This window comes from Notechis scutatus, chromosome 1, assembly GCF_049901735.1.
Source record: "Notechis scutatus isolate UNSWTSFEM ecotype Mainland chromosome 1, rNotScu1.2, whole genome shotgun sequence".
Classification (NCBI taxonomy): domain Eukaryota; kingdom Metazoa; phylum Chordata; class Lepidosauria; order Squamata; family Elapidae; genus Notechis; species Notechis scutatus.
The window spans coordinates 29,014,948-29,033,991 of record NC_142009.1 but is presented as its reverse complement, the minus strand read 5'-3'; the positions used below and the strand labels follow the sequence as shown (position 1 = coordinate 29,033,991).

The following is a 19,044-nucleotide window of genomic DNA, read 5'->3' as shown; positions in this document are numbered from 1 at the left end:
GAAAATGTGATCAGTAAATCTCAGCTGAGATTTAATCAGTTCATAAAATGCCTCAGAAAAAGAGTTGTAACAAGATATTCAGCATCAATAGAATGATATTTTTTTGAAAGAACACCAGAAAAGGCACCATTACATTTGATATAAAGGGGAAGATGGACCAATTTTTAAAGAATCTAAGGATAATATAATGTGTCACAGTATTGTGGCAAAATGTAACATTCTAGTTTCACACAACATTTAAATTAATGGCTAGGTTTTAACACTTTGAACAACAAACTAAGCAGCCCTGCTTTAGCCTAGTCTAGCAAGTTATTACGCAAAGCTGGCTGAGGAATTCTGGGAGTTGAAGTCCATAAGTCTTAAAGTTGCCAAGGTTGGAGACCCCTGGTTTAAACCCACCTGGAAGGGATCATTTCAGCAACTTAATCCAACCCTCTCTCTGCTCAGCGCAAAAATCTAAAGCATCCTTGGCAGTCATTTGTCCAGTTTCTGGATGATTGCCTCTAAAGAAACGGAGATTATCACCTCCCTTGATAATCAGTTTTACTGCTTTTTTAACCAAGTTTTTCCTAACATTAAAAAAGGTAGATTATTCAGAATTATATATATTTTGTACAAAATCCCATTCGCATTCTATTTTATAGAATAGGGCCGCTATAAACGAAACACTAAGACAAAGCTATTAATAATCTGTTAGGTTCTTTCGGCTCCCCTGTTCCCTGTTAGTAAATTACAGGGAAGCAAGTTTAGGTGACTTTTTTCAGTTTCTCACATTTCCTGTTCTTAGCAAAATTTGCAATATGAATATTTTTGTGTTTGTTTTAAAACTTCAAATGCTAACAGTAAAAAGCAGAGTACTGTATGGAAACACAAATTTTCTTGCCGCATTGTGCTTCGATTGGCAAGCTCTTGGGAGGCAAGGAATTATTATTAATTATGCTGATTTCCTGCCTACTTTAAGAATAATGTAATCTAAACTGGCCTGCCTCTTCTAGAATGGTTGCAGGAATTGGGTATGTCTACTTTAATGAAAAGGAGGACTAGGGAAGACATGATAGCAGTGTTCCAATATCTCAGGGGCTGCCACAAAGAAGAGGGAGTCAAGCTATTCTCCAAAGCACCTGAGGGCAGGACAAGAAGCAGTATCCATTGCTAAGCTAATCAAAAGAGAAGCAACTTAGAACTAAGGAGAAATTTCCTGACAGTTAGAACAATTAATCAGTGGAACAACTTGCCTCCAGAAGTTGTGAATGCTCCAATACTGAAAGTTTTTAAGAAGATGTTGGATAACCATTTCTCTGCAGTGGTATAGGGTTTCCTGCCTAGGCAGGGAGTTGGACTAGAAGACCTCCAAGGTCCCTTCCAACTCTGTTATTCTGTTCTATTCTGTTCCGTTCTATTCCATTCCATTCCATATATTCTATTCTGTTCTGTTCGGTACCACTTTCCTCCATCTGTGCCTTTGTCAGGGATGGGGAACCATGGCCCTTGGCTCAGAAATTCTAGGAGTTCAGAAGTCATAAAAGGGTCGTGGTTTCCCACCCTTCTCTATGTAAAAGAGATGAAAGTGCTAAACTTAACTGCTCAAGAGCTCAGTAAAACCGTGATTCACCTGTTTATCCTCTCGTCCTGTCTTCAGCATCCCAAGCAACCTGTGATGCCTGGAAAGAGAGCGGTGACATGTCAGATGGTGGGAGCAGTACCACAAGCGGGCACTGGAGTGGCATCTCCACCCCTTCTCCCCCACACTCAGAGGCCAGCCCCAAGTACTCAAACGAGGCCTTCAGTTCTCCTCGGGCTGATGATGGCTTTGAAACAGACTCGGATCCCTTTGTCTTTGAAGAGCCTGCTCCAAGGAAAAGGAAGGTACATAATATGACCATAAGACAGGGAAGGAATTGTTCCATAGAAGCTGCAGGTCTAAATATAGATTTCTCCCTATCCGATCAAGAAAGAAAAATACCTATACAAGCTTCCGGAATTCGTATTTTTACTATCAGAGCTACATCATTACTGTTTCTATTCACTCCATTAATTCCTGTTTAATTATTTGTTAGGACTTTATATGCTGGCTTTCCCTCAAGATCTTATGTTTATCCCTCTCCCTATCAGTTTTTCACCTAAACAATATCCTATGATTAGGTGGGCCTGAGAGACAAGTAATTTCCATGCCTGAGGTGGACCTGAACCTGGGACAACTCTGGCTAACAGTGGAATTTTTGATTTTGTGGAATTGATTTTGATTTTGTAGAATTGATTTTGATGTGAATAGGACTTACTTTTCATGTCGCTTTGATTTCTTATTTTAGAAAGTTGATACAAAACTCAGCCACCTTTTAGACTTTCTGATAATTGTTAACTTCAACAGAATCAAGGGAAATGGTGCTGTCACCAGTAGTTAAGAATCCTGAGAGGTTAAGTTTTGCACAACTTATATATGGCCATGAATTAACTTAGAGTTGTTTTTGTTCTAGAATTCAGTGAAAGTGATGTACAAATGCTTGTGGCCCAACTGTGGCAAAGTCCTTCGCTCCATTGTTGGAATTAAGAGGCACGTGAAGACGCAGCATCTGGGGTAAGGCCTTAAATTGCAGTTAAGTCACATTTGCACAGTTATATTGGAAAGGATCACCAGTTGATATAATTATATTTCAAAACAGTAACTGGAGTGGGGACAGTTTGATGCTAAATCTGAACTTTTGATGGGCTTCTTCCATGAATTTTGGTGGACTGCAGACGATGATCCTTGTCCCAGCTGACCATGTAAAAGGTGGCTGGGGTCCCCATTTTTATTCCAGTGGTAGCTACCCCATGAGTTTATTGGTGTTTTCCAGTCATCCCGTTATAATGCACTTTTCCTTTATGAGGCTGCAAAGATGATACGATGAGTAACTTACTGAGTCAAGTTCAGGCTCCGGATATAAAGTTCACTTTATTTGAAAAGGCCCAGATCAGAGATAGTTACTGATTTGAGGTTGGGCACATTTGAAAGAAGGTAGAGATACTTACAAAATGTTTGCTCTGGTGTGCACAGTTAGTCACAAAGCACTCATTTACCACACGGCTAATGGTTGCAGGATCTTCATAGTATCTCCTGTAGTTCCCCAGAATGGGTGTTAGTATGCTCAGTTCTTTCTTTTTGTGTGGGGCTGTTGGACACAATTCTAAACAAAATATGATGTGTTCATCCACTCCTTATGATCGTCAGTGAGATTTTAAAATGCCAACTTTTCAGTTGAGTTAAAACTGAAGTGAAAAAAGTGAATTAAAGCTAAAATGATATTGAACATTGAACTTAGCTCAAGTTCTCTCGATAATCTATCTCAGTTTTTGAATCATCTTCTCTGACATGATGGGGTTGTATTTATTGGAAATTTCTGGAAGAGAGCTCTTATTTTGGTAGGCAGTCATTTATTTCAAGTTGGCCTGGTCTTTTTTTTTTTTTTGTGAGTTAGAGAATATAATTTAGTCTGGTTTTGAGCATTGCCAACTATTTTCTCTGGCTTGAATGCAGTCCTGGTTACCTGGCTAGAAATGACTGAACCTTGTTTGATATTTGCTGTGTGGTTGTGTGGCCCTCTTGTGGGGAGAATTGGTTATACTTTTTCCATCTTTTTAAATATCTTCTTTTGCTTTAGTTCTGTTGAGTTTTCCTTCCTCGGCTAACTTTTTCCTCGTTGACTTTGTTCTTCTAGCAGCTGAATTATTTTAATAGTGCATAATACCAAAGCAGCTCGGATGTTAAATTCTTAATGGAGTTAGATGAAAATGTTGCAGTCCACAGGGAAGGTTTTCACTCACCAGAAAATTGTTCTGCTCCAAAAGTCTTTGCACCAGAAAGGGATCAAGTGTACCTGAAAAATTACTCCCATCTTGTTGTGCCTGTTACAGCAGATAGACTTAGTTCTGGGTTCTTCCCTTTGCTAGTCTATGAGCAGAATGTTACCCTGAAAGAAAGGATCTACTGGGATTCCATAAAACGGTTCTTGGTTCTGCTGACAAATGTAGAAGAATTTCAGAATTTGCCAGAAAATGTGTGTCCATCTCAGTGGGTAAAGGAGAATTAGCAGAGCTGATGAGAGAGATGCTAGAGATGGTATTAACTTGTCTATGTTGGGGTTGTGGATAAGAAAATTCTCCAGATAACATATACCTCTACTTTCATATTCAGGGACAAAACCCCTAGATCAGGAGTGTCAATCTCGCAGGTGTCATGTTGACATCACGTGACCTATTGTAATTTCTCCACCCCACCCCCCCTTTTAGCTAAACCAGGGGTGGGTGTGGCCAGTGCGTGACACATCCGGCCCATGGTTTGTGAATTTAACATCCCTGCTCTAGATTGTTTCAGCTTTTGTAACAAAACACTGGAAAACTTTACTTGGGAGTTACCTTATTTATTCCATATCTCCTTCAATGCCTGCAGAGATGGTGCCAACTCTGACCAGAGAAAACGGGAAGAGGATTTCTACTACACTGAGATGCAAGTGAAGGAGGAGGCACTTCCGGAATCTTCAGTTGTTGCTCCCAATCCCACTGCAGGTTCCTCTCCTATTGTCATCCAACAGGCTGCCTCTCAGCCAGAGGCTCTCATTCTGGATCAGGCAACCCCCTTGGAGCCTCATCTGGCCAGCAGTGCCCTCAGCCAGTCGGCCCCCAGTTCTTTCTGGCACATCCAGGCTGACCATGCATACCAGGTAAGTCAGTGCCCACCTGCGCCCCAGTGTTAAGACTCTGTATTCCTCCTGAAGGTGTTTGGAATTCTTCGGTGGAATTGTTCACCCTAATAAATAAACAGCCCCTCAGTTATGTTTGGGTAGTTAAATGACAGGGTTGCAGTTCTGAGAGTAGTGGTAGCAAGGTGGATGATTCGAGTTTCAAATAAAGAATAAGGTAAATGCAATTACCTTTCTAAGCATTCATATTCTTTCTCTGTTCACTTATACTTTGGGGCAATGTGTTAGAGAGTGAAAGAATAATGCATCTTTCACTCTTCTGTCACAGTTAATGTGTTCATCCTGTAAAGAATAGTAAAGGGATTGGGTATGGTGAGTCTAAAAAAAAGGAGGCTAAGGGGGGGAGACATACTAGCAGATTTTTCATAAGTGAAGGCCTATCATGGGAAGAGGATATGGATATATTTTCCAAAGTGCCTGAGGGCAAGGCAAGAACCAGTGGAAGCTCTATAGAGAAAGAGAGATTCAGCTTCGAAATATTGAGTAGTTTCCTATCCATGAGACTATTAAGCATGAATCGTAGGGTCGTGATTGCACTATCTTTGAAAGTTTTTAAATAAATCCAAAAATAAATTTAAAATTTATTTTTAAATAAATAAAAATAAACCCAAAGAACCTGTAGGTAGGACAAGAAGCAATGGATGGAAACTAATCAAGGAGAGAAGCAACCTAGAACTAAGGAGACTCTTCCTGATTCTTAGAACTATTAACCAGTGGAACAACTTGCCTCCAGAACTTGTGGGTGCTCCAACACTGGAGGTTTTTAAGAAAAGATTGGACAATCATTTGTCTGAAATATGGTATAGGGTTTCCTGCCTAAACAGAGGGTTGGGCTAGAAGACCTTAAAAGTCCCTTCCAACTCTGTTATTCTGTTAAACATTGGACAGCGTTTTGTTGAGATGGTTGAGGATTCCTGCACTTGAGTAGGGGGTTGTCTAAAAGACTTCCTATGTCCTTTTTCCAACACTATGTTTTCAAGTGTTGAGAAAATTCACAGAAAGTGAACGTGAAAATGCTTTTCATTTCTTAAGACAGACGTTTTTCTCTACTTAGGCTCTGCCATCTATTCAGATTCCTGTATCCCCGCACATATTCACCAGCATTAGCTGGGCTGCTGCAACCTCAACCATCCCTACTCTCTCACCGGTGAGTCTGACAACTTTATACACTAAAACTCTCATAATGAACTTTAACTGGGTAAAGTGATATATGTTGCAGGGCAATAATTTTTGAACCAAGGAACCTCAAATGGATTAGCTTAAAAATATGCATTCAAAATCTGGGACCCATAACTTCTGATGGACTGACATTTGAGATAGTTTTAGGGCTGCATCAGTTCTACTGGCTGCTGGGCTATTGCAGTCACATGATCATCAATTTTCAACATTCTGTAACAGTTTCCCAGCCAGTCTTGCAATCCCTTGCTCCCTCCCCCACCCAGCAGCAAACTTGCCTCCTGGAAAAAGAGACCAGGGGAAGACAAGGAAAGAAGGAAGATTTACAGTTCTCCCTATCAGATTCCCACAAGGAATCTCAATGGGGAATTCAACAAGAGGTCAGGTGATACTACTTCTCCCATTGTTTTTTTGACTGCCCTTCACCATCATGTTCTGATAAGGAAACATGTTTGAAATGACAACCCAACAGGACACAAGGTTTATTTACTTGCCTACTTATTTATTATTAAATTTATTTGCCCCTATCTCATGTCAAATGACTCCACAACAGGCCTGTCAAACTGGCAGCCCGTGGGTCAGATGTGTCACATACAGGCAATGCCCACCTCAGCTCCGCAAAGGCAAAAAAAGTGATGATATGTCATGTGACGTGATCGAGTTTGACACCCAGGCTCTAGAATCTAGAAAGTTGCCTGGTTATACTGAAGGAGAGAATCTGGATTAGTTCGGAAGATCGTTTCAAAAATATATTACACGTACTTGGTGGGTGGCATGTTCTGAGAAAGCTGTGGTTTTTAAAGATCCCTTTATGCATGACTATCTTACGAAATTTGCTACCACAAATTAAAAATAGATTTTCTTTTTTCTGTATGAGCAAACAGAAAAGTTCAATTGCCTGTCAGCCTGAAAAAAAATAGTCCCCTCTCTCCCAAAATAAGGCATTTGTAAACAAATGTTTCCAGAACATCCAATCCAAGTGACAACTCATGATTTAATTGGGGTAACTGCCAGAATCCCGACACCAAGTTGCTAGACAGGGGTTTTTAGTTTCCAAAACTTTGAACTTTGATTTGAGTTGAACTGAGAAATAAAAAAGTCAACAAGACAGGGAGAATCTATCAGTTAAAAGTATGATGCAGCATTCATAAAATTGTAATTAGGGGGTTCAGCTGCAAATGTTCGGAAGATGAAAAAGGAGATCTAATCAAATTTTTGTCAAGTTATAGCAGCCTCGTGAAGTTTGGAAAGTGTTAGCCAGAAGTTCAGTTTTCAAATTCTCTGAATCCTACAATTCTGAAGGGTGCTGAATTGGGAAAGGAAAAAATGGGAGAAGGGATCTTTCCAATAAAATACCACTTCTTATTTCTTCTCTACACATCTGCCCCACTCCTAGCCCCTGTGTAGTAAAGACACATTTCAGATGAAAATCAATGTAAAAATATCCCTTTTTCACTCTCCAGACTGATTGCTTTCTTCTTATATAGATATAGAAACGTCACATTTGTGGTTGGCTTTATTGGAGAAGGCATTTTAGAGATTGTGGCCAGGAGAAGAGAAAATGAGAATTAAAGAGAATATCTGTATTGAGAAGCAGCATACCTCAAAAATAATAGCAGCTTGTGTTCTTCCCAGAAGTATTACCTTGAAAAAAAGAAACATTGAACTAGATAAAGTTTCTGTAATCTGGCAGGGCACCAGTTATCTGGAAATTGATATTTTTATTTTGATATTTTAAAAGAAGAAAATGCCCTCCTAGTATCTAAGCAAGTTTACAATTTTCACCTGAGTAGAAAATCCTTTCAAAGTCTTTTAAAGCACCCACCCATAATCATTTAAGGCAGAATAATAAAACCCAAATAAATCAAAAGGCGTTTTTCTTGCAGGTTCGAAGCCGGTCTTTGAGTTTCAGTGAACAGCCACCCCCGCCTCCAGTGCTGAAATCCCAGTTGATTGTTGCATCCCCCCCAAGAGCACCCAGTGGCACCAGGTAAGACCCGGAGAAGACACGGACGGAGCTACTTTCAAGCAGGGCAGGGAAATAGCGGGTGTCAGATGCGCTCAGAAAGAAATTGTCCTTTAGAATTTTGAACATGTGCTGCTGGTTTGGGCTCAGAGGAAAGAGCATTCTGCCTGAAAATTTGGCCATCTTCTGCCGGAAGAAGTAGACAAGCATGGGCTGCAGGGTTTTTTTTTAAGATCAGTGGCCTGATTGAGCATAAGGCAGATTTGTATGTTTGGTCATTTTTAGGCAAAATGTCTAGATTCATACATGGCACTAAACCATAAACAACAATGAAATTTTTGAATCCAATCCAACACTGTGTTTCATCAGCCCTAGTTACAGTAGAGGCAACCTCTGTTTTCCAGCCTTCAAACAACATTTCGATTGTGCTGCTGAAATTGATGGCAAATAAGTTTGATTTGTACAGCACAATCTATTGTTTGTTTGTTTTTACTAATTTTAGGAAGAACGAGTGGATAATGTGCGCTCGGGGCAGTTGAGTCTGAGCCAGGATTGTGTGAGCCTTAGCTTAGTATAAGTAATTTTCACTCACTGACTGCAATTGGGACTGGCACCTTTGTAATTAAGCAGTTGTAGCTGTAAAGTGGGACTCTGGGATTATGCTAACTTACAACGTCAGTTCCAACTGCAGTTGTGAAAGCGAATCACCTGGGATTGTTAAGTGCAACATCTTGTGTATGATTTAACAACTTTCTGCCAGCTTCTCCATTGACTTTGCTTTTTGGAAGCTGACTGTGAAGGTTGCAGATACCAATCTTGTGATTGTAGAATGCTGTGACCATTGTAAATGCTCCCGAATCATGCTCACATGACATGATGGTGATAGCTTTGAAGACTAGTCATAAATCTCCTTTTTCAGCAGCGTTTTAATTATGAACAGTCACCAAACGAATGGTTGGTAAGCAAGGACTGCCTGTATATGAATTTGCCGTACACAAGAATAGGCTGCAATTGCAAGTTCTTGGCTAATTAACAAGAGCCTTTTTGTGGGTGGAACAGAACACTAGTGTTCTGACCAAGGCTTTCGAGACCGTAATTACGCACACACTTATTTTAAAAACAAGTTTTGTGTTATTGCAACACTGGGAATTATTTTCCTTCCCAGCTGGTAATGAATCTCAAATAGTCCCTCGAGATAAGCACCCACCTGTCTTTCCTGTGAAGTGCTGCCAAGAACAGAAGTGTCAACTGAATTAGAAAGGAAACTAACCAAAGTACAAAAGAGCTTCAAGAATGAATCTGAACCGAATGAATGACTTTGCTTCCTGCAAAGGTTTTGTCATCTTGGCCTGTCCTTTATACCTTATGGGAGGGGCAATCACCTCCCAGCCTTACTCCCAAGTCGCCCCTTTTGTTTCAGCTGCTCTCGCCTTCTAGCAGCTCTGCACACATGTGCACTGGGAACAGGCTCCCCTTGTTCCTCGGCCTATTTGCTGCCGGACTCCGGAGGCTCCAGAGTCAGTACCCCACTCTCAGATGGTCCTGGCCCCATCTCTGCATCGGACACAAGACTCTTGTCCAAGTCCTCTCCAGACTCCTGGACTGGTCCCCGTTCTTCGCCAGTGTCTGATTCCACTGCCGTCTGCACAAGCTGCCAGCAAACCACAATAACTAGCCCTCAAGACTGGAAGGCCCTAGGTTCAGCCCCAGGGTTTGTATCAGATGAGAGAGTCTTAATTGCTCAGTAGCTATTGTAAGTATATTCAATGGTTTTCTTTCTTTTGTTTTCTTTAGGAAAGTCCGTGGCGAAGCCAAGAAGTGCCGCAAAGTTTATGGCATTGAGCACCGAGACCAGTGGTGCACAGCCTGCCGGTGGAAAAAAGCATGCCAGAGATTTTTGGACTGAGAAGGATGTATCTGCATTCACACCCCTTTCTGGTGGGAAGTCTCAGAGGGCTTTCTCTCTTGCAGCTACCCAAGAGCAAATAGCCAGATCTCTGTATTTTGGCCACATCCAGGGCTCTGTTGTCTTGGAAGCAATTCCTGGTGCTTTGGCAGAAATCTCGCGAGCCACGTGTTTATCCCAAGCTCTGTATAGTCTACGTCTGCCAGGTTTTCTAATGTTCAGTGTTTTGTGGGAAAGCTTTTTCTACACATTTTTTTCTTTTTTTTAAAATGACAAATAACACAGCCTCCCTTTCTATTCTGTAAATAAGGAGGACAAAGGGAAAAAAAAAAGCTGATTGCTTGATCTATCTTACAGACTTGTTTCTAGGTGGGTCCAGGGACCAAAGAACTTTGATCTGTTCCTCAGTATAGGGTGAGGTTGGCTGTTGTGGTTGGATCAATGACTGCAATATGGAGGAGAGAAGCAACTGTTTCACCTCCCCTGAAGTCACGTAACCATTTAGAGAGTGCAAAAGGAGGACAGGAAGGGAACTACTATTAGCAGATGAGGACAGTTGCTCTACTAATGGACACTGTTATTTCCCTGTTAATCCTCGGATGCCTGCACAGGAATTAGCCATTTGCATCCTTAATGAGCACTGCTTTTTATTTTGTTTTCTTTAGTTGCTGTTGGGAAATAATAACCCGCAAATTCCAAATCACCCTGAAGTGGAAGGAACGTAAAAATAATCTGGATTTTTTTAGCAATTGTAAACCCCAAAACAAATGCATTCTGTAAGAGTCTTAGAACTCTTCACTGACGTAACTGGCGGTTTAAGATGTATTTTGAGCATCCATAATGCAACTTTTATTACTTGGATACCATAGGAACTTCACAACCTCCCCACTGTCACTCTATATACTATGTGGCAGTAAATTAAAGTTCTTTACACTGTATTTTTAAGTAAGAATCTGGATCAGTGTTGGTTTTCCCAACAGTGGGAATGTTTTCTGGAATATGAATTTGTCTTGTGCATATCACATTTTTAGTGATACAGCTGGGATCTCCCCCCCCCCCCCTTAACAACTGTGCATTCTTCTGTCTTTATTAATTGGCTCCCCAAATCAGGCCTATCTTCCAGAGAAGAATTAGATGTTTAATTATTAGTTGAGTTTCCAATGAATGGTAATGTGTTTGGACAGTTTCATTTCTCTTCTAATTATCGTAGGAGCCTACAGGTAATGAGCAAAGCGCATAAAAACCCATGATTATGTTCTTCCTTCCTCTTCAGGTTCATCCCACCTTGTGCCAGCAGTCTAAACCTTTGAACACCAAGTGAAGCAGCATTCCAAGATTTGCATATGAGAAAGCCCGAGCTGTTTTGTAGGGCATGCTGGTCCATGTTCAGTTTTTGGGGAATGCCCATTTATTTTGCCCTGCCGCCCCATTCATCATTTCCATCCCATCTTTCTGGCCACTGAGTGATCCTAGATCCACAATCTATAGTCCCAGTCTCTCAGGATGTAGTTAGAAAAGAAAGAAATTGGAAATTGGGAGGGACACAGAGATATGCTGGAAATAGCACTTGAAGACAAGCCAACATTGTCTTAGAATTGATTGGGATTTAATGAATACAATTTTCAAAGATACTTGAGTCATCTGGGGGGGGGGGAATGAGCATTTTCCATTTTTTGGGGTGTGTGTGTGGATTGAAATAATAACCAATAATTCCATCATTATAAACTTTTATTTTCTTCATGATCCATTGGCCTCAAAAACCTGAAAAATTGTAATAATCTATCCCCCCACCAGATTTCTATCTAACTATTCTTGTTATAACCGAGTTTGGTTTAAACTACAGTGAGAGACAGTGGAATTGGAAATGGTTGACTGCTCTCCCAATATACTTGTTTTGCCTTCACACTTAGTGTTGGTTGTATCATTTACACAAGGAACTGTGTATACACAAAGTATGTTAGCCAAGCTGTACAATTATTCCTTTCAATTTTCTGTGATTAACATGTATATGTTAAGATTCATATGACAGACTCCCTTGCAAATATTGTCTGTCTCACTCCTTCTCTTCCTCCCTCCCTCCCTCCCTCTCTCTCTCTCTCTCTCTCTCTCTGTGGTATCTGGTGGCATGAAGGTAGGCCAGGTGGATCTCAGTGGGATGGGGGAATACAGTCCAATAAACCAAGTGTTAGACGGATGTTGCAATGGATGGTGGTTAGCCATGTGCCATCAACATAAGAGGCAAGGCTGAACTTTTGAGGCAGTGGCGTTTTTTAAAGGAGAGTTACGGGTGCCTTGGCATCTGTTGGCCTAAGCTATACATTTCTCTTCTTAAATTTCCCAAATCAATTAAAACGGATCTGAATTTTTCAGCCCTGCCATGCAGGAGGGTGGGGGTTCTCAGGGCTGCAGATGATGTGGTGGAAATGTGTGGAAGTTTACATTCAAAGTTGGCAAACTCAAAAATGCATGATCATAGGTGGTGCAATGCTGCTTCAGTGGCAAGCCTAATTAAATTGGATGGCTAGCTTCACCATGGAAGTCATTGTCATGCTATCAAAGAGCCATCAGTTTTGCTGATGGGGAAATGTGTTCTTCCATTTCAGAAGGCATGTGGCTTGGTTTGTTTACATTTTGCAGATGTAAAATGGCAACACCAATAGTAATGATAATGGAAATGGAAAATGAGGTATATTCGTAGGTATTTACATTGTTTTGAAGTTGTTTCTCTGCCTCTTTTCTCCCCTTCCCCAAAGCGTTTTGATAATCATGAGCCATAAACTAAAGAGATAAACCTCTTTCTGTAAAATAGTAACCGAACTATATGTCCTGGAGAATTATAATTTCCTTATATAAAAATGTGAGCCCTTTTATCTTTCTTTGAGGGTACTTTAAGGGATGGGTGGAAGAGTTTGAAAAGGAATTATGTATATTTTTGGTGCTTGTTGATTGCTCTTTTTTTTTTGTAATCTTGTATAATTCACAGTCTGTCAGATTTTATTTTTCTAGCCTGGACATCTGATAGATGCTTAACTGATTTTGTAATTAGTTACAAATTAATTGGTTCAAATTGCAAATTAATATTTTGAAAATTAAAATTGAACTCAGATTTTTATAGTGCAAATTCTGAATAGGGAATTTGGGAATATTGAAGTTCAGATAAGAGGTATTACTATTGAAGCTTCAGGTTTATAATAAAATGTAGGATTTTTACTTAAAATGCATTGCTTGGGTCACAATAGTCTGATTTCAGTGAAAATGTCTTGGAACTTAGAAAACGAGCTTGGCTTTGAAAATCATGCTTCATGCCAAAATACTAATGGAAATTTGGGAAAAAATCCTCGATAAAATAATTTTAGCTTTGGGAGAAACCTCAAGTCTTTCCCTCCCCATTTGAGATACATTTCTCTCAGTTCTGCAGCTCTGGTTCAATGAGTTATTGGGAAACATTGAAAGGGGTTGATACCCTCCCTTCAATAAAAGCAGAGGTTGCTAAACAGAAGTCCTTGGTCCTCATAGACAAACCTGGCCCTTTAAAAACTACAACTTGACCTCATCAAGGACGACCCATTACCAAGATACCCATTACCAAAATGATTTTACTGGGATTAGTGGCAAAACCTTAGGCTTCCACCTGTCACAGAATGGGAGAGCCTTGATCTTACCAGACTGTTTCCAATTACAGCTAAGTCAACAGAACTGTTGCTGTGGACCAGCCATCTTGGTTCAGTTGTTTGAGCAATGGTCTCTGCTAAGCAAAGCAGCCAGGAGTCATGATTTAGCAAGTGGATGAATGGTCTGATTTAACCATCCAAGAAGATGGATACTTCTTTTGATCTGTGACTGATGTTGCTCAAATTAGATTATTGATGCCATTGGCTCAGAACTTTCTCACAAATCAGCCAGATTTTTTTTAAAAAAAAAAACTTTTCGCCGCTTCTTTCTGTCCCCAAATCCAGAATCTCTGGATTTCTCCCGTGAAAGTACATCATCTGCAACTTCCAAGCTAGAGCCATTCATGTTTGGAGGTTTGGGGCAGAGCAATTGCTTTTTCTTTACTGACTAAACTATAAAACATAAAACATTTGGGAGGTCTGATGGAGTTGATTCCGATAAACCCTCTTAATAAAAAATATATATTAAAAATACATAAATGTCCAAGGACTTTGAAATTGCTCACTTTAATGACAGCACTGCATTGCTCTGATTCTCTATGGCAAAGAGAATTGGTGTCAAACTTGCATCGTCTTAATGGTGTTGTCACGTGACGTATCGTGACTTTTTGTCCTCTTCGCTAAACCGGATGTGGGCATGACCAGCGTGTGATGCATCTGGCCCACGGGTTTGACACTGCTGCTCTATGGCTATCAGAGGCTCAAAATGTTTTTTAAAAGGGATTTTGGCTGCTTTTCTGCAGCTGCCTTCCTTCAAGCTAGTCTTAGTAACTCTCCAGGTGGCATGTCTTGTAGACCAAAGTGATAAGATGCAAAGCCAGGTTGCAGGTTGATGATCTCCAAATCTCAGTGGGAACCTGTGAATTTCAAAGCCATTTCTTCTCAAATTCCAAGACAAGTAAGGCTCCAATTTAATAATTGAAAATCAAATTTTGAGAACTGGCCTTGTCCAGTCTCCCAAAGTAACATTAAAGTTTGAAAATCCCAACATTTTTAACTGCTCCTTCTGCTTCAGCCATCCTGGTATGGATGGATCCTTGTATCAGAGTAAAATTGCTTCTTTTCTGATTTAGGAAGGGCACCTCTCAATTTCTTGTTGAATCAGAAGAGAGTAACCAATGAGTATCTTCAGATTGCGATTTAAAGATCAGTTTCTTTGGTGGCAAAAGTCTGGGTCTTATGCTTACAAAAAGCAGTTTGGGGGGATAGCTGTTGTTAGAATGTGATTAAAAAGTTGTGGGGAGAAAAGGCCCTATAAAAGAATAAATGAAACACTGAAGCCTCTGGAACAATGTTTCTCATCCTTGGCTACTTTCAGATGTGTGAACTTCCAACTCTCAGAATTCCTTGGCCAGCATTGGTGGCTGGGGAATTTTGGAAGTTGAAATCTTGAAAATGGTCAAGGTTGAGAAACGCTGTTCTGGAATATAGGATATCCCTGTTATGCTATGACAGATTCTTGGAATCAAAGTATTACTCCTTTTACTATGGTGTCAAAGGAATATGTGCCATTTGCTGGTGAGGTTAGGAGCATAACCATCACCAAAGCATGCAGTCAGTGCTGTCCTTTTTTTTGAACAAAAAGCCAGCCTTTATCAAATGTCTCATTCCCCCACCCCCCAAAAAATAAAATAAAATTATAGCACTTAATTTTGGAGAGTGAAAAGAAAAGCTAGCCTTCCATGGGAATATATTTGTTAACCAGTATTGTTTAAATAGGATATGTTTTTTCCCCTTCTTTTTATTTTGTGAGCTATGCGGTACAATTGGACTGGACAATGTATGTCAATGATTTGATATTTTTTTTCTGTATTTCTGTTTTTGTTTTTTTTAAACCAAGAAACTTTGGAATATAATTCTCTTCCCTCCTTCACCCCAAATATAACCTCCCCACAGGAAGGGAAAGTTGGAAGGAAGCAATTTTAGGAAATACTGCTTCCTAAATAATAGTGTTGTAAATGTTGTATTTGCAGTGGAGACCATCCTGTTTTCCCTTCATAGGATTGTATTGGTAGGTGGGGGAGGCTTTGAGGAAATAAGGAACAAGATGCGAAGAACTTTGTTTCTTGGTGGCAGCCATTTTGCAAGGGCAGCCTGTATATGTCACTAGTCTACTTTGTGTATCTAAGAAACTGAGGTGCTCTGTCTTAAGTTCATTTCTGCCTCTTCTGCTCATAGGATTGTCTGTTTCCCAACCTTTGCTTTCTTGCAGTAAGCCAAAGAGAGAATGAAAGAGAATCCCTACCTGTATCCAAGCCACTACTTTTTATTCTTTTCTGAAAAATTTAAAAAAATGCTTGCCATTTCACAAATGCAACTGAGGCTTTTCTCCTGGCTTTGAAAATAGCAAAAGGAAAAAAAAGTTTCTGATTATTTAAGCTGGCTCCTTTTCCCCATTCTTGTCAAGTCCAGTCTTTCTGATTACTTGAAACAAGGCTAGTTTTTCCATTGGATTTGCACGAAACCTATGGGTAGTGAGTGGACACACTCCCTGTCCTCTTAGGAGCATAACTCACTACCTGGGTCAATAGGGCGCATCAGGATCCTACTGAGTGCGGCTTCCTAAAATGAGGCCACTAAGGTTTGTTTTTATTACTGAATTAAGAACATTAGTGTATTTCTGATGCCAGAGGATTTTAGCTTTAAGAAAGTAATCATTCTGTGGTCCTCTTGTCTGAATTAACAAGTGGTACAGCTTTAATTCTTCCATTTTGATTTTAGTTACTTTGGATTACAACAGTGTTTCTCAACTTCAGCAAATTTAAGCTATGAGGACTTTATGCATGCTGGGAGTTGAGGTCTCCACAGCTTAAAGATGCTGAGGTTGAAAAACGCTGGATTACAGGATTGATTTCTAAATCTTATACCCATTTTTCAAAAATTAACTCTAAAATCTAAGATCTGCAAATACCATTGTGGGCTGCATAATATTTTTTTTTTTGAGGGGAAGGGGGGAAATTGTGACTTGTGCACGCATATATAACCATTTTATTAGCGCTAACCAGGGCCTATTTTCTATTCATGCTATGCACTGTGAACCCTTGATTTGGTTATTTCAAATAAAAGCCACCAATGCTACGCAACAAAATCAGCATACTGGAAATACCACCAACCCAGTGTCCACCTGCTGGGTCAGACTCCAGCTCCCATAATTACTAACCAGCATGAAGAGTGGGGATGATGGAAACCAAAACACCTCAGTGAGGTTTAGATGTAGAACTCCAAATTCCAATTAATTTCATGTGTCCAAATTTTTTTAAAAAAGTCTTTGCTTTCAAATAGAAGTGGAATTGATTTCCAAATAAAAGGGCTATATGATTGCACAACTGTGTGTGTGTGTGTGTGTGTGTGTGTGTGAATTGAGTGCAGATGTGCGTGAGTGCCATGCCTTGTTAGGCATGTAGAGACAGTTTGCCAGCTCATCCTCTGGGATCAACATGCAATTCTAGGCACAGATAGAATTCTCCCCTAAAACTGAATGCACACATTAACTCCAGTGCAGGGTAGAGAACAAGGAAAACTGTTTGGGTCTTATCACTCTGCTGTTACATAGAGCAACACAAAGTGAAGAGGAAGCCCCAGAACTAGCCTTCTTAGAAGATCAAAAATAAGCCTGTTAAAACCTCAGTTGTTAAGAACACCTTAAAGCCATTACTCAGTTGGTTTTCTGAGCTTGAGATTGGTGAGCCTGGCTTTTTGAATTTCTTAAGCATGAGAGATTTTTGGAAAAAAAAAAAAAAAGGAATGAAGGTAGAAATGGCTGGATAGTTCTTGTAATCTGCAAACCGCTGCTCTTTCGATGGTGATATGCTATCAAGCCTAAAGGGAGGGGGAATCTGTTGTATCGTGAATTGCTATCTAATTGGAGCTTTTCTTTTGATTGTCTTCCAAGTATTATTTTTTATTGTAAACAAAAAATGTGAAATGTAATTTTTACAACAGCAATATGAAATATATTTTATAATAAAAGGATATGGCCTGGTAGATGTCGGTTTCTGTATTTTTTGCTCCTTCTCGGGAGGGAGGGAGGGTGCATAGGCCTGCATAAAGATGATTCCTTCACTTACTTTTCCAGAAGACTATTGATTGACTCATAGTCCCAACTAGTCAGTATGTGTAGCGGGCATAGAAAGTGGACTTTTAAATTAAACCAGGCTACTGGTACAACTATTACTCCAATAGCCAGACACCAGACTGGACTAATCATGTAGAGCTGAGTTGTCTGGCCAGAGGTACTTCTTGAGAGTCTACTATTTAAGAAAATCAACTGCTGAACAGCTTTTCCTGTTACAAAGTTCTTACTGATAATCCAACTAAATTCTACTTCATTATAATTTAACACTGCTCAAAAGCTGAGGGATAATATCTGTCTCTGCAACTGAGATAACTCCTAATGAGTGACACTTTCCTCCTCCTGGCATTTTTCAAGCTAGAAATTTCATGATTAGTACACAAGTACACTTGAATAAGGGCAGAAGATAAGAGTGTCTCAAAATGCATTTGTTCTAGTGTAGGAACAAAGGTCATTCGAATAAGGAATTGGTGCCCCAAAGCTTCATATCATTCCTCTTAAAGCAGATAGATCTGCATATACACTGCTCAAAAAAATAAAGGGAACACTTTACACAGTGTAACTCCAAGTCAATCACACTTCTGTGAAATTGAACTGTCCACTTAGGTAGCAACACTGATTGACAATCAATTTCACATGCTGTTGTGCAAATGGAATAGACAACAGGTGGAAAGCATAGGCAGTTAGCAAGACATCCCCAATAAAGGAGTGGTTCTGCAGGTGGTGACCACAGACCACTTCTCAGTTCCTATGCTTTCTGGCTGATGGTTTGGTCACTTTTGAATGCTGGCGGTGCTTTCACTCTAGTGGTAGCATGAGATGGAGTCTACAACCCACACAAGTGGCTCAGGTAGGGCAGCTCTTCCAGGATGGCACATCAATGCGAGCTGTTGCAAGAAGCTTTGCTGTGTCTGTCAGCGTAGTGTCCAGAGCATGGAGGCGCTACCAGGAGACAGGCCAGTACATCAGGAGACGTGGAGGCCGTAGGAGGGCAACAACCCAGCATCAGGACTGCTACCTCCGCCTTTGTGCAAGGAGGGACGGGAGGAGCACTGCCAAAGCCCTGCAAAATGACCTCCAGCGGGCCACAAATGTGTATGTGGCTGCTCAAACAATCAGAAACAGACTCCATGAGGGTGGTGTGAGGGCCCGAAGTCCACAGGTGGGGGTTGTGCTTACAGCCCAACACTGCAAAACATTTGGCATTTGCCAGAGAACACCAATATTGGCAAATTCACCACTGGCGCCCTGTGCTCTTCACAGATGAAACCAGGTTCACACTGAGCACATGTGACAGACATGACAGGGTCTGGAGACGCTGTGGAGAATGTTCTGCTGCCTGCAACATCCTCCAGCATGATCGGTTTGGCAGTGGGTCAGTAATGATGTGGAGTGGCATTTCTTTAGGGGGCCACACAGCCCTCCATGTGCTCGCCAGATGTAGCCTGACTGCCATTAGATGCCGAGATGAGATCCTCAGGCCCCTTGTGAGGCCATATGTTAGTGCGGTTGGCCCT

The 19,044-nt window shown here is 40.6% G+C and overlaps 1 protein-coding gene across 10 annotated transcripts in view; it reads left to right on the top strand.

Moving 5' to 3' along the window:
* Positions 1–13,692, top strand: part of ZNF395 (zinc finger protein 395) — an 83,303-nt gene extending 69,611 nt beyond the window's left edge. For 5 of the 10 annotated variants that reach the window (XM_087960073.1, XM_087960077.1, XM_087960085.1 and 2 more), the window contains exons 5-11: positions 1,640–1,866; positions 2,475–2,575; positions 4,427–4,697; positions 5,791–5,883; positions 7,799–7,902; positions 9,673–9,816; positions 11,058–13,692. In XM_087960073.1, coding sequence (XP_087816199.1) covers positions 1,640–1,866; positions 2,475–2,575; positions 4,427–4,697; positions 5,791–5,883; positions 7,799–7,902; positions 9,673–9,784 — 908 coding nt within the window. In that variant the 3' untranslated portion in view covers positions 9,785–9,816; positions 11,058–13,692. Of the gene's footprint in view, positions 1–1,639; positions 1,867–2,474; positions 2,576–4,426; positions 4,698–5,790; positions 5,884–7,798; positions 7,903–9,672 lie in introns of all 10 variants that reach the window. The other 5 variants (XM_087960061.1, XM_087960058.1, XM_087960064.1 and 2 more) reach the window with 1 other exon arrangement.
* The last annotated feature ends 5,352 nt before the right edge of the window (positions 13,693–19,044 follow it).